Here is a 12,479-nt window from a genome sequence, read left to right as displayed (position 1 = left end):
AAGTAGGGATGACACTGATGAAATCATAGCTCACCTTACTCCTTGAACGTGGGCTAGCATTTTACCTCACTGGAAATACTAAAAGGTGACAAGATGACGTTACTGTCCATCCCATGTAGGCAATGGAGGCAGCCCAGCTTGCAGATGACCTCAAAGCACAACTGGAGTTGGCTCAGAAGAAGTTGCATGATTTTCAGGATGAGATCGTGGAGAACAGTGTCACCAAAGAAAAGGACATGTTTAATTTCAAACGAGCCCAGGTAAGAACAGTTTTTTTTTTCTTTTTATTTCACTTGTTGGGTGTTTTCTGAGCTCTGAAGTGACCCATCTTGTGGGAGAGTCATTGGTCTAAAGCATGTCATTTCCTATTTGACTGCAATTGCTCAAGAGAAAAGACTAAGTCTGGTTTCTTCACTGCTGTGTCCCCAAAGCCTGTCATGGTGCCTAGCACCTAGTGGGCATGAAATAAATACTTACTAGAGGAATGAGTTGGTAATTAAGTAGCAACATACTTAATTAGAGGACTTTAAAAGGTCTCCTGCTAGCCCTGGCTGTGTGGCTCGGTTGGTTGGAGCATTGTCCCATGCACTAAAAAGTTGTGCATTTGATTCCTGGTCAGGATACATGCCTAGGTTGTGGGTTCGATCCCCACAGGTCAGGGTGCATACGGGAGGCAACCGATAGATGTTTCTCTCTCTTTCTCCTCCACCCCTTCCTCTCTTTAAAACAATAAAAATATATCCTCGTTGAGGATTTAAAAAAAGGAAAGTTCTCCTACAATTTTTCTATTTTTGGCATGTCAGCTGTTTCTCATTATGTTTTTCTGTCCTTATCCATAAATCTGTTAATTATTTAATCCAATCTACCTTCAGCTTAATACTGATTGCCTTAAAATGAAGTATTGCATCAAGCTTTTGATCTTTTAAAAATCCAGACCTTCTCATTTCTTAGACTGTATTTCCACAGTGCTGAATTGACAGTAGTTAGGTGCAGCTCCGGTTTGGCAATATGATCACAGTTGCCTGTTCTGAAACAAAAGAAATATCTTCCCACTTGCAATTGTCTACATTTCTAAAAGACAGCTGGGCATGAAAGGACTTCCCACAACAGGATGCTGAAGTTGGAGGGATTATTTTTGTCACAAAGGGCAGGTCTGGGAGTGTGTCTGATGGGTATCCTGTCTGTCCTCCCGCAGGAGGACATCTCCAGACTTCGAAGAAAGCTGGAGACCACGAAGAAACCAGACAACGTACCCAAATGTGATGAGATTCTGATGGAGGAAATCAAGGATTACAAGGTTAGAAAAACTGCCTCAGTGATTGCTGTTGGCTTTTGTTTTTTGTGTTGTTTTTTTTTTGTCAGTCAGGGCCTGAAGTGGCCCACTAATAGCTGGGGAGAATAAATATTGAACTTCTGTACATGAAGGTAACTGGAGAATGGTTTATTTTGTGGGGGAAATGGTGCTTGGTGGATCTTGTTTGCTTATGTATGAGAGCCCTTTGGATCACAAACCTTTATGGTTGCTCAGACTTTGACTTCTTTCTTTTTTAGGCACGCCTGACCTGCCCGTGTTGCAACATGCGTAAAAAGGATGCTGTCCTTACCAAGTGCTTTCACGTCTTCTGCTTTGAGTGTGTGAAGACTCGCTATGATACCCGCCAGCGCAAATGTCCCAAGTGTAATGCTGCCTTTGGTGCCAATGATTTCCATCGCATCTACATCGGTTGACCTAAGCCAGGAGAAGAGGAGGGGCTGGCTAGACAGGCACTTACTCATTCACCATCAAGCCGCTACCTCTTCCCTCCTGGACTGCCGCCTGCAGGCACTTTGTCTGTCAACAGTTGTCCTTCACAGCCTTTACATTGAGGTTCTCTGATAGCTGGATGACATCAGGGGAAAGGACTGCTGAGTGCAAGTCTTGGCTTATAAAATGAATTAGAAACAACTCTTGTCTCCCTACCAGCCTTGTGTACTTCCTACTTTTAGGCTTTTCAACATTTTCTTCAGGCTCATTCCACCTGAAGAAGTGAAGTTGGTATATTTGGCATGGAGAAGGAAATAAAGAACAGAGGAGACACATGGCCATTTGGGGAGGGAGTGTATGTAGGGGATCCTTTAGAAATAAGCTATCTATGGGCGCAAACATTTCTTGATTTGGGTAGTGAACTTTTTGTAAACATGGATTACATAGGGTTATAATTGTGCTACTCTTCCCCAGATGGTTTGAAGCCTTAATGAATTATGTCCAGGATGACTCAGTTGATTTCTATTGACCAGTGAAGTAACTTTTGAAGGTGCGCTGGCTTCCTTGTTGAAGTTAAGTTTTGAATGTTCTACATACATTAAAGTCTTTAAATTTCTTGAGGCCTATCAATTTCAGATACTGTAGCCCCTTCTATCTTAAAATATAATCAAGATCGAAGAGGATGGGGTCAGGACTGAGATAGAAGAAGTCTGGGTACTCTGGGAACTCCATACGGGGCGGGGGGGAAGGAGGAGGGAAGGTGAGAGATGAATTTCTCTTATTGGCCTCTCCACAGGGAGAATTTCTCTCATCAACCTCTCCACAAAGGTTGTTGTGATCCCTGTTTTCCAGAAGATTCTCTCTAATCTTCCTGTAGGACTTTATATATTCCACAGACTTCAATAAAGCAGGACTCAGATTGCTTTTATGTTTTTCTTTGAAACTTTGTATTTGCCATTATTAGTTGATTTACACCTGCTGTTATAGAATTGAATTCTGTTGAAAGAAATCATCAATTTAGATTAAGGGGCCTACTATGATTAAGTTATTTATTTATTTGGTTAATTGAAGTCCTTCCTCCTGGTGGTTTTATTGGGTCTGTTCTGAGATGATGCCTAAAAGATGATGGTTTATTTGGCTGTTCTGGGTTCTCTTTCACAGCTCACTGTTGGGTAACAGATTGTGACTTGTTTTCCAGGGAGTTCTTAAAGTTGCAGGTTCTTGAATCTTAAGTTTTATTGTAACCAGGCAACCAGAAATCATAATTCTCTGGCAAAGGGTTGCATAAAATGGATTCTTTCTGGATCACCACCTGTCCTGGGAGAAGGGTAAGGACAGTCCTTTTGTGGTCACTACCTATAATGAGCAGAACTTGTGATGAATTTCAGTCATGTAGGATGGGTTCAGAAACGGGTTTAACTGGGGAATCTTACAGTATCACCAAAGAGGTCACGGTCCCTCGATCCCCTCACCTGCCTGTCCCAACACAACACATAGACACACAGCCACCATGGGGTCAAGTCCTGTTGCTGGACACAATGCATGTGCAGTCAGCGCTTTCCGTGGCTGCTCTGTGCTTTCAGGGCAATCCTGGGCATCACACTGCTGGTTTGGGGACAAATAGGCTACTTGGGCAGCAGGTGGTTTGGGTTTAGATATTAACTGTTTATAACAGGTAGGTGCCAGGCACTGTGCTAAATATTAACTTGTATTGTGAATAAAGAAATTGAGGGGTCAATTTTTCTTCTATATTTCTAGGAAAAAAATGACATCTTTGGGATCTAGACCATATGTGTTTATCTATGTTTGTCTGTCTCTAAGTCCATCAGTCCTGATTAAATGATGTCATGGCTAAGTCATTCCAAAACATCACAAAACTAACTTCATTTGCTCATCGCCCTACAAACTAAATGCATGTGACTGACAGCCAGTTCCACCCAGTGGTGAGGATTCTGATCTTTTATTTATTTTTATTATTTTTAAAAAATACATATTTTATTGTTTTCTTACAGCGAGGAAGGGAGAGGGGTAGAGAGTTAGAAACATCAATCTTTTAAATATGTCCCTCTTCCGATTAAAATCCTTTAATGGTTCTTACAGTCTTTGGATACAAATCCAATTTAGCACAGTGATCTTGTCTCTGCATTTCGCTTTCCTGTCCTTAAAACTTGCCACTCACCTGTACTTTGTCATATTGAACTATTTGATGTTCCTAAGCTGTCTGATTGCTGTAGTTTCCCAGCTCTGGAACTTTGTATATGTTTCTTTTACCAGGGTGGAGGATTTCTGTTATCCTCCACCACACGCACACACACACGTGCACACACACACATGCCCACTACACAGAAGTGTCTTCTTTGTTCCCATAGCACCTGATATGCATTTCTTTATCAAAGTCCCTGCCATGTTGTTTTGCAAGTTTGATCTCCCCAATAGACTGAGTTCCACGGGATTGGAATCTGCTTTTTTTGTCTTTCCATCTCCAGCAGCTAGCCCCAATGCCTGGCTCAAAATCATCCAAAAAATGAATGACTGAATGATGCAAAACATCCTTGGTAACTTGGTGGCTGAATTAGGTTATAGTAGGTCTGTGTTTTACTGAGATTTGACTTAGGTATATGCCAAAAGGATGTGTGTGAAGAATGCATCCAGCTAGCAGATTCGTGATGGCAAGTTTGCCAGCAACTAAAACTGCCCAAGTTGTCAGAGACAGCAAGATGCCTGAGAGTGCAGGACTGCCGAGCTGTTTGCAGCTGTGTTTATACCAGGTCTTGGTTGGACTAGGAAGCAAAAAGAGATGCCTAAAACTATTTCTGTGAGACTCGGGGACTACAGTGTTGACAATGGACTAGTGCAGGTACATTTACCATACTAGCTTCCCTCTGTGGAGCTGGGGCTGGGCTGAGGCAGGGGCCGGGGTGATATGGCAGAAAGGCAGGGGGGCTCAGAGGAAAAAGATATTGTAAGGCAACAATCAGAATCCTGACAATACAGTATGGTTGTTCTGGAAACAGCACTGCCTACATAAGAATCGCCGCTACTACTGTCACAGCTGTGTGACCTTGGCAATGTGTAAAATTCCCTGACCCCTAGTTTTCCCATCTGTAAGCTAGAGGTCTAGTGGACCCACTCTGGACTAGGTGCAGAGTTCATGTGTCAGGAAGGCGTTGGTAACAGCAACATTTGAATCCCCAAAGACAACGTCAGCAGTCCACTCGAAAGTGAAGTCTCTATCTGAACGTTTATTCCACAGTCATAGAAACTAAAGATGGAAAAGACTGGAGGACATCTCGTCCACCCACGTGGTTGTACAAGAAAAGTGGCCGGAGCAAAGCAGCCTGTTCACGTCATGCTCACAAGACAGCATCGCAGGTCTTCCTGGAGCGGAGCGATCGCAAACACATTAAAATGAACACACAATGCAAACACTCATACAAACCTTAAGAAAATACTTTTAAGTACATTATTTTCATAAAACGATTAAGAACTAAACTAAAAAAAGTGAGGGAATCCTGGATTGGATGGATGGCGTCAGTGGGTGACGGAAGGAACAACTAAACAGTGAAGGCGGTGAAGTGGTTTTGATGACTAGAAAGCAGTTTCTTCTGGAGACTGGTTGGATTTCCTGGTTTCCTGATCAAACATCTGAGTTGGGAGGAAGAGAGGCTCTAAGTCGTTTCCTTCTTCTCCACACCCTGACGTGCTCACTAGCTGCAAGGTTGTGACAGACCCCCACCAACCCTGAGAAGCTTGCTGCCCATGTAGCAAAGCTGTTCTTGGTAGTGGCTCCACTTACCACTTGTCCGGTTGGCACGGAAGCAGCAGGTCCTCACAGAGTTAGTGTGACAGCAGGATCCATGAGTAATGGAGAGTCACCTCCAGGCACATTAAAGACCTCAACTGATGGTCCCTGTGGCTGCCTCACTTGTCTGTCCCAGACACTCTCCCAACTTGTCTGTCTCTGTTGGAAGAAGCCCTTGTCTTCTACCTCGAAGCATCCACACTCAGGGGCCCTGATTACTATTTACATGAACAATCTGTTCTCACCCACCCAGTCATGCTTTACTGTGTGCTTCCTGTGCCAGGAATGCCTTGGAAAACGGGGTGGGGGGTGTGCGACATCATGCCGCATCCCAGGTTTCCCAGCACCAGGGCTTCCCAATCTCATGAAATAAGAGCCCCCATGAGGAGGAAGGCAGCAGCCTCCTTTACATCTTCACCCACACACCGCCTCCGCCTGAGGACTTCCGGTCTTCGCGTGTTCTGAGCCTGGGGCATGGAGGGAACAGGTGGGGCAGAACAGAAAGGAGGGTTTCCAAAGGACCCGCCATTTCATGAAATCTTTTTACAAAACACAACACACTGTTTCACAAATTGCAAAACACTGTTCAATCACTACCGGTAAAAATAATCACTACGAAGTATGAAGACTGCTTCATTTCACCACGAGCAAAGATGCTTTGTTTTTCTAACCCAGACCCGGAGGCATTGCAGGCAGAGCTGATGGCAGTAAGCCTGCTGCCAGCCCCTCCCTGCTGCTGCTCGCCGCATCCAGGCCCCAGCTCTGGCCAAGCAATTGCTCAGGGGACACCCCAGGAGCTGTGCACAGGCCATCTGCCCTGTGGAGAGGCAGGGCGGCCTGCCATGTCATCACCCTGCTCAGAATGCCTCAGTAGAGAAGCTTAAGGTAAACCCGATATACAAAAATCCAAACTTACAAAACAGATACGTTAAGGGACAATTAGTTGCATTACAAAAGGGTTCTTTACAAAAGAATTCACCTCTGGGTTCCTTTAAGTAGCCAGCTTCTCAAGTACAGTCAGGAGATGAGCTGAGTTATAAAAATGTCCATACAACGTTAGGAGCATGGCTGTTACGTGAGTTGAGGTACACCTGTACATCCGGGCTACTCAGAGGTCAGGCGTGCACAGAGCATGACGGCAGCGTCTACAGTGTCCCAGCTGGTGCGGGTGGGCGGGCACAGCTAAGGGGCATAATCTTTCAAAGGCAGTTGCAAACCTACTTCTGGGCCTGGGGTGAGAACAGGGGAGGATAGGGGGTTTCAAAGCAGAGCTGTCCTGCTTCCACGGCTCACCTGCTCCCTCCCTCACTGCTAAGCTGTTCCATCTGTGAGGTGGATAAGGTGGATAGAGTCTAACGAGAACCCTCCCATCTCCTTCATTAGCATCTCCGCCTGCATCCACCCCTGGGTTTTCTCAGACAATTAACTGATTAACAATTAACTGAAGTGTGATCTAATTACAGCTTAGGATGTTGTCTTTCCCTGGGAGACTGGGTAGCTCTTGGTGGCAATGCAGGGATTCCATTCAAAAAGTAGGCTGTGCCTTCCCAGTGATGGGCAGCTGTTACAGGGCACCAGGGCTTGGCCCAGCGCTGCGAACTCACTGTGGCCTTCAAATGGATCGGGGTGCAACAAAGAGTACTGAGAAGATAAATCAAATCATTGAAACTCAAGGAAGCCTAGTCCTAAATGGTGCCTGGGGGGTGGGAGGGGCTGTACGGAAGGTGAATCAGCAGGTGTGTGCTGAAGTTTTCAAAAAACTCACACACAGACTGTCAAATCTCAGAGGGAAGGTGAGGGAGGGTGGGTGGGTGAGAAGAGATCAACCAAAGAACTTGTATGCACATTTGCATAACCCATGGACACAGCCAATAGGAGGGTGGAGGCCTGGGGCGGGGGACAGGGGCGGGCTATAAGGGGTCAATGGGAAAGAAAAGGGGACGGATGTAAAACTTTCAACAATAAAGATTTTAAAACAATAAGAAGACTCTCAGAAAGGCTCTTCTCACTTCTCCCATTGCCTGGGACTGCCACGCTTTTAGTGTTTCCTGAAGAGTAATTTTTGGACCACACATGTCAGTCACCTGGGGGTGCGGGTTAGCAGGAGGTTTCTGAGCTCACCTCCAGTCTCGCCCCTGTCCCCACCCATCCTCTGGGGAAGGGTCCTGACAACCAGCATTCTAACGGGTTCCTAGACAATTCCTGTCCACACTCACATGGGGAGGTGACATTCTCTAGTTCCCGTCTCTCTTCACCTTCCTGCCTGTCCAAGCAGTTGTACAGTGGGAAAGGGATGCCAGGTTACTGACAGTAATCTTTTTTCTTTTCTGATATCAATCTTTTAAGAGCATTAGATGAGGACTGGGAGAGAATTGGAGGGACCAAACCTATTCACAGCTCCTCAGAGAAAAGCGGGAGTGAGGCTGGGAGACTAACTTGATTTTTATCAATACAGATATGAAAAGCACGGGGCTCATTGCTGAACGGTGTAGCCTGTGATGTCCACAAGCTTGAGGCTCGCATGTGGGGTTCTTAGATCTCACAGCTAAGTGACTGCTGATCTGAACGGCCTCGTATATGGTCTGCGGGACACTTTCACTAAACCCCCCCAGTCACAATAAGCAGGGATGTTCCGGCTGCATCCTAAGGCCACATCCTTGCTTTGTTTTTCTCTCTCCTTTACAGAAGGCACGCACTACCGTGGAGATGCTGAGCTGGGTTGGAAAGATAGCCCTGTCATTTCTCAGCCAAATTGCTTTTCTGGCCCAGAGCTTTTGTTCTAAAAGCACGGCGTCTATTTTTAACGCCTCTTTGGCCTGTCCTCTGTCCCTGCTCACCACGTCCCTGTCCCCACTCGTAATGGCATGTAAACATCTTCCTACTAAATGTCAGGATGGTGTCAGAGAGCTCGGACCTTCTGAGAAATGAGGCTCTACGGGATCCAATCAAGCCGGGGCCAGCTGCGATACGGATGAGTTCAAGCCAATGTCTGGAAACACCCACTTCCCTGCCCTTAGCTTCTCTAGCTCGGACCCTGTTCCCCACTCAGAATGCAGGAACAAATCTAGATTTTTGGGGAGTTGTATCAAAAACCACAACCCTGGCAACCCTGTTCTATACTGAGAATAAAACCAACAACCCGGTAAGACAAGGGAATGAGTAACAATTTTGCATCCCTTGTCAGAGCAGAGAAAGGGCTGAAAACCAGAAGTAGTGGGAGGCTAACGGAGCTGGGGTTTTCTGTTATTAGCAGATCCCTTGCCCAGAGCCCACTCCTGACCAATTCAGGATTCCTGCCCTGGAAGGTTGCTACCCTGGACACCTAGAGGGTAGGAAGAGCTGCTGCCGGACAGGGCGGACTTGACCTCTAAGACCCAGACCTCAGTCCCCCATACCTTCGTCAGTGGTTACAAAGGAGCATCCCAAGGTGTCCCCAGGGCTCCGAGGAAGGCCAGGGGCCGAGGGGGCGCAGCGTGGCCGCCTAGGACTCACGAGTCCGGCGCGCCCTCTGGTACTCCTCCAGCTCCGCCTTCCTGCTCACTGCCAGCTGCAGCTCCTGCCGGATCACCTGGATCTGCTTCTCCAGCTCCACGAGCTCCTGCATCACCGAGGTCCGCGCTCCCTGCAGCGAGTCCGCCTTCCCGTTGGTGGTCAGCGAGGCGGGGAGCTCTCTCCTCCGGGGAGGGAGAGGGATGTCCTGCGGGGTCCCCAGGCCCGGCTGGTTCTGTCCTCCCTCCTCACTAAAGATGTATTTCCGTGGGATGTCATGACTCTGATGGGAAGTGTTCCACACGGAGAGCTGACGGGGTCCCACGTTGGTCCTAGGAAACAGAGAGGCACTGTAGGCTGACCTTCCACGCGGCTCCCCATCTGCGAGCCATTTTCTGGGTGGGTGCTATAGGGCTGGGGACACATTCAGAGATGCAGGAACGAAGCAGTGGACAGATTGCCTGCTAGCTAGCACCACGGGGATGAAAGGAGCCAATACAGCTGAAGGTCACGGTCTTATCAAGTCTTCTGCGGCCCTGAAACTGGAATGGGTGTGTGCACTGGAGGGCTGATGGACCAGGGCGTGGCACATTGTCACACGAAGAACCTTAGATGCCTTTTTATTCCCTTCCTGCCCGTTGGGCTCAGAGATCACTGCCTTGAAAGGGTCTGTGGCTAGAAAGATGGCGCTTTAGTAAAAGTAGGAATCAGTTTCTTCAGCTGTGGGACTCTAAGCATGCGCCTCAGGGTAGTTACTATAATATGACTCACCTGTCGGCCCGCAGGACCACCTGATGTTTACTGCTTGAGTTTGAGAATAAAAGGCTACACGTTGCAGGTTTCAGAAAAACATTTCCCATCACAGGGATGACTTTATGTGTGTTGGGACTGACAGCTTAACAACAACAACAGCAGCAGCAGCAAAACACAAAAAAGCCTCAAGTTCTGGCCTGGATAATGAAAGTCAAATAGAAACAGACTCCAACGCTCTATCAGGCTAGCATCGAACTGCCCACCACCATCTCAGAGAGATGGCCGCAGACGGCCAGCGAGTCACTGCTGGCCAGGCATGGGAGGAGAGGATCTGGTTTCTGAAATACACTTTGACAGTAGATGCAATGAGAAGAGCGTTTTGCTATAAGAACAGATTAGAACCCAAGCAGCAAAGCTGCTGATTTCTTCCAGCCTTGTTGGAGGAGGAGGAGGAGGAGGAGGAGGAGAGGGAAGATAAGGAGGAGGAGGGAGAGGAGAGGGAGGAGAAGGAGGAAGAGGAGGAGGAAGACAAGGAGAAGAAGGAGGAAGGGGGGGAGGAGAAGGAAGGAAGAGGAGGAGGAGAAGTAGGAAGAGGAGGAGGAGGGGGAAGAGGAGGATGGAAGGTGAAGGAGAAGGAAGAGGTAGACGGGGAGGAGGAGGAGGAGAGGCAGGAGGAGGAGAGGGAGAAGCAAGGAGGGGGAGGAGAAGGCAGGAGGGGGAGGAAAAGAAGGAGGAAGGGGGAGGGGGAGGGAGAAGGGGAGGGGGAGGCGGAGGGGGAAGGGGAAGGGGAAGGGGAGGCGGAGGGGGAGGGGGAGGAGAAGAGGACCACTTTTACAATCTACCACAGGGCCAAACAAAATAAAAACGCTCTATCTGGTCCTTGTGCCTTGGTCCCTATCTATATAACTAAAGCAAGACTTTATTCCTGGACTCTCACTTGCCAGGAAGAGGAGGAGAGGACCTGCAGGGGGAGGGATAACAAAGTCTTAATTCAGTTACACGAATGACTTCATAGGATGATTCTATTTCATTTCCCCTTGTGGTAGATGGTAAAAGTGGTCACAATCCTTTGTTCTTCCTTTCATCCCTCCCCTTTGAATTTGGTCCAGTCTCATGACTGTTCTGGGCAAGAGAAAGTGGCAGAAGTGGCAGAAGTTCCACGCTCAAACTTTTAAGAAACCTCACACACTTCCACTGTCAGAACTGCTGCTGCCACGTGAGCAAGTCCAGACTAGTCCACTAGATGGTAGCAGACCATTGGAAAGAGTCCCAGTCTTCCCAGGTGGCCCAGCCAAGGCCATCACAGACAATGCCAGCCATGAGCTGCTCCCCCCACCACTACCGCCCCCCCCCCGCCCCGCCCCACAGGCTGGCTGCAGACATGTGAGCAAATGCAGCCAAGATCAACCAAGTTTGGCCCAGATCAGTAAATGGCACAGCTGACCCATAGATTCATAAGCAACTCACTATTGTTTAAAACATTAAGTACTGAGATAATTTCTTACAGTAAAAATTAACTGCTACATGCCCCAAGCTATTAAAACACACAAACACATTCCAAACCACCCTGTAGTTCTTTAACATTTCTCATAGTTTTAAGTCTCATATACATGAGCAGGGGGTACTAGACCTTACCTCTCATGTATCCTGGAGTGGGTAAAAATTCTATACTGAACCCACTTATAACTGGATCAGAAATGTAGTTATAATTTTCCTTCTAGCCTTATGCTTCCCTTTACAATTTTCTTCAACTGATTTTCTATTGAGTTTGAATAATTTCAAAACAATCTTATTTGCAATGTATGTTATATGGTTTACAATTTTTGTGTAACTTGGAGTGAGAGGAAAGGAAAAGGGGGTGTATTGGAAACCCAGTGGGGTGAAGGAGAGACCAAAACTTACATGAAATCACATGTTAAAGGAAACCAAGGACTATATGTAAATAGTCTCTTGCAATATCCACTTTTTTTCTCTGCTTTAAATAAAAATAGAAGCAACATCAACTTTCAGACTATGGCCTAAAATTCTTCCCAGCCTTTCCTCAAACACACATGTTCCATTTATTTATCGACTAGAGGCCCAGTGCATGAAAATTCATGCACTGGAGCGGGGGGTCCCTCAGCCTGGTCTGCCCCCTCTCACAGTCCGGGAGCCCTCAGGGGCAGGAGGCGACCCAGAGATAGGGGAAGGTGATGCCCCATCACACCTCTGCTGCTGCCACTGCCGGCAGCGAAAGTCTCGGCCGTTCCTTGTTACCTGAGCCTCCGGCGGCCCTGGGTGGCTGGGCAGCCGACAACTGAGGCTGGCCTGTGCCTCGAGCCGGCACTGGGTAGCTGGGGGCCTGAGGGGACTGGGGGATTCTGGAGGCAGGCATGCGGGGTGGGCCCAGCCTTGCTGTGTGCCTGCTGCCCCAGTGGGGCTGAGGGAACTGGGCGCCGCCATCTTGTGGCTGTGGGCGCTGACATCTTTGAGGGCATGGCAGTCAATTAGCATATTCCCTCTTTATTAGATAGAACTAGAGGACCGGTGCATGAAATTTGTGCACGGGGGGAGGGGTGTCCCTCAGCCCAGCCTACACCCTCTCCAATCTGGGACCCCTCGAGGGATGTCCGACTTCCCATTTAGGCCCAATCCAGGTGGGACATCCCTCTCACAATCCAGGACTGCTGGCTTCCAACCGTTTGCCTGCCT

General features: G+C 47.8%; 2 protein-coding genes across 3 annotated transcripts in view; one reads left to right on the top strand and one right to left on the bottom strand.

Moving 5' to 3' along the window:
* RNF20 (ring finger protein 20) overlaps positions 1-3,622 on the top strand; it is a 28,850-nt gene extending 25,228 nt beyond the window's left edge. Inside the window, exons 18-21 of one of the 2 annotated variants that reach the window (XM_079790270.1) lie at positions 120-260; positions 1,196-1,297; positions 1,552-3,072; positions 3,503-3,622. In XM_079790270.1, coding sequence (XP_079646396.1) covers positions 120-260; positions 1,196-1,297; positions 1,552-1,728 — 420 coding nt within the window. In that variant the 3' untranslated portion in view covers positions 1,729-3,072; positions 3,503-3,622. Of the gene's footprint in view, positions 1-119; positions 261-1,195; positions 1,298-1,551; positions 3,073-3,502 lie in introns of those variants that run through there. The other variant, XM_079790271.1, reaches the window with a different exon arrangement.
* Positions 3,623-3,817: 195 nt separating this feature from the next.
* GRIN3A (glutamate ionotropic receptor NMDA type subunit 3A) overlaps positions 3,818-12,479 on the bottom strand; it is a 145,983-nt gene continuing 137,321 nt past the window's right edge. Inside the window, exon 9 of the mRNA XM_079790269.1 lies at positions 3,818-9,367. Coding sequence (XP_079646395.1) covers positions 9,028-9,367 — 340 coding nt within the window. The 3' untranslated portion in view covers positions 3,818-9,027. The remainder of the gene's footprint in view (positions 9,368-12,479) is intronic.

This window comes from Cnephaeus nilssonii (genome assembly GCF_951640355.1).
Source record: "Cnephaeus nilssonii genome assembly, chromosome: 14".
In the NCBI taxonomy this organism is placed as follows: Eukaryota; Metazoa; Chordata; class Mammalia; order Chiroptera; family Vespertilionidae; genus Cnephaeus; species Cnephaeus nilssonii.
Note: the sequence above shows the minus strand (reverse complement) of the source record. Positions and strands in the feature narration are given on the sequence as shown.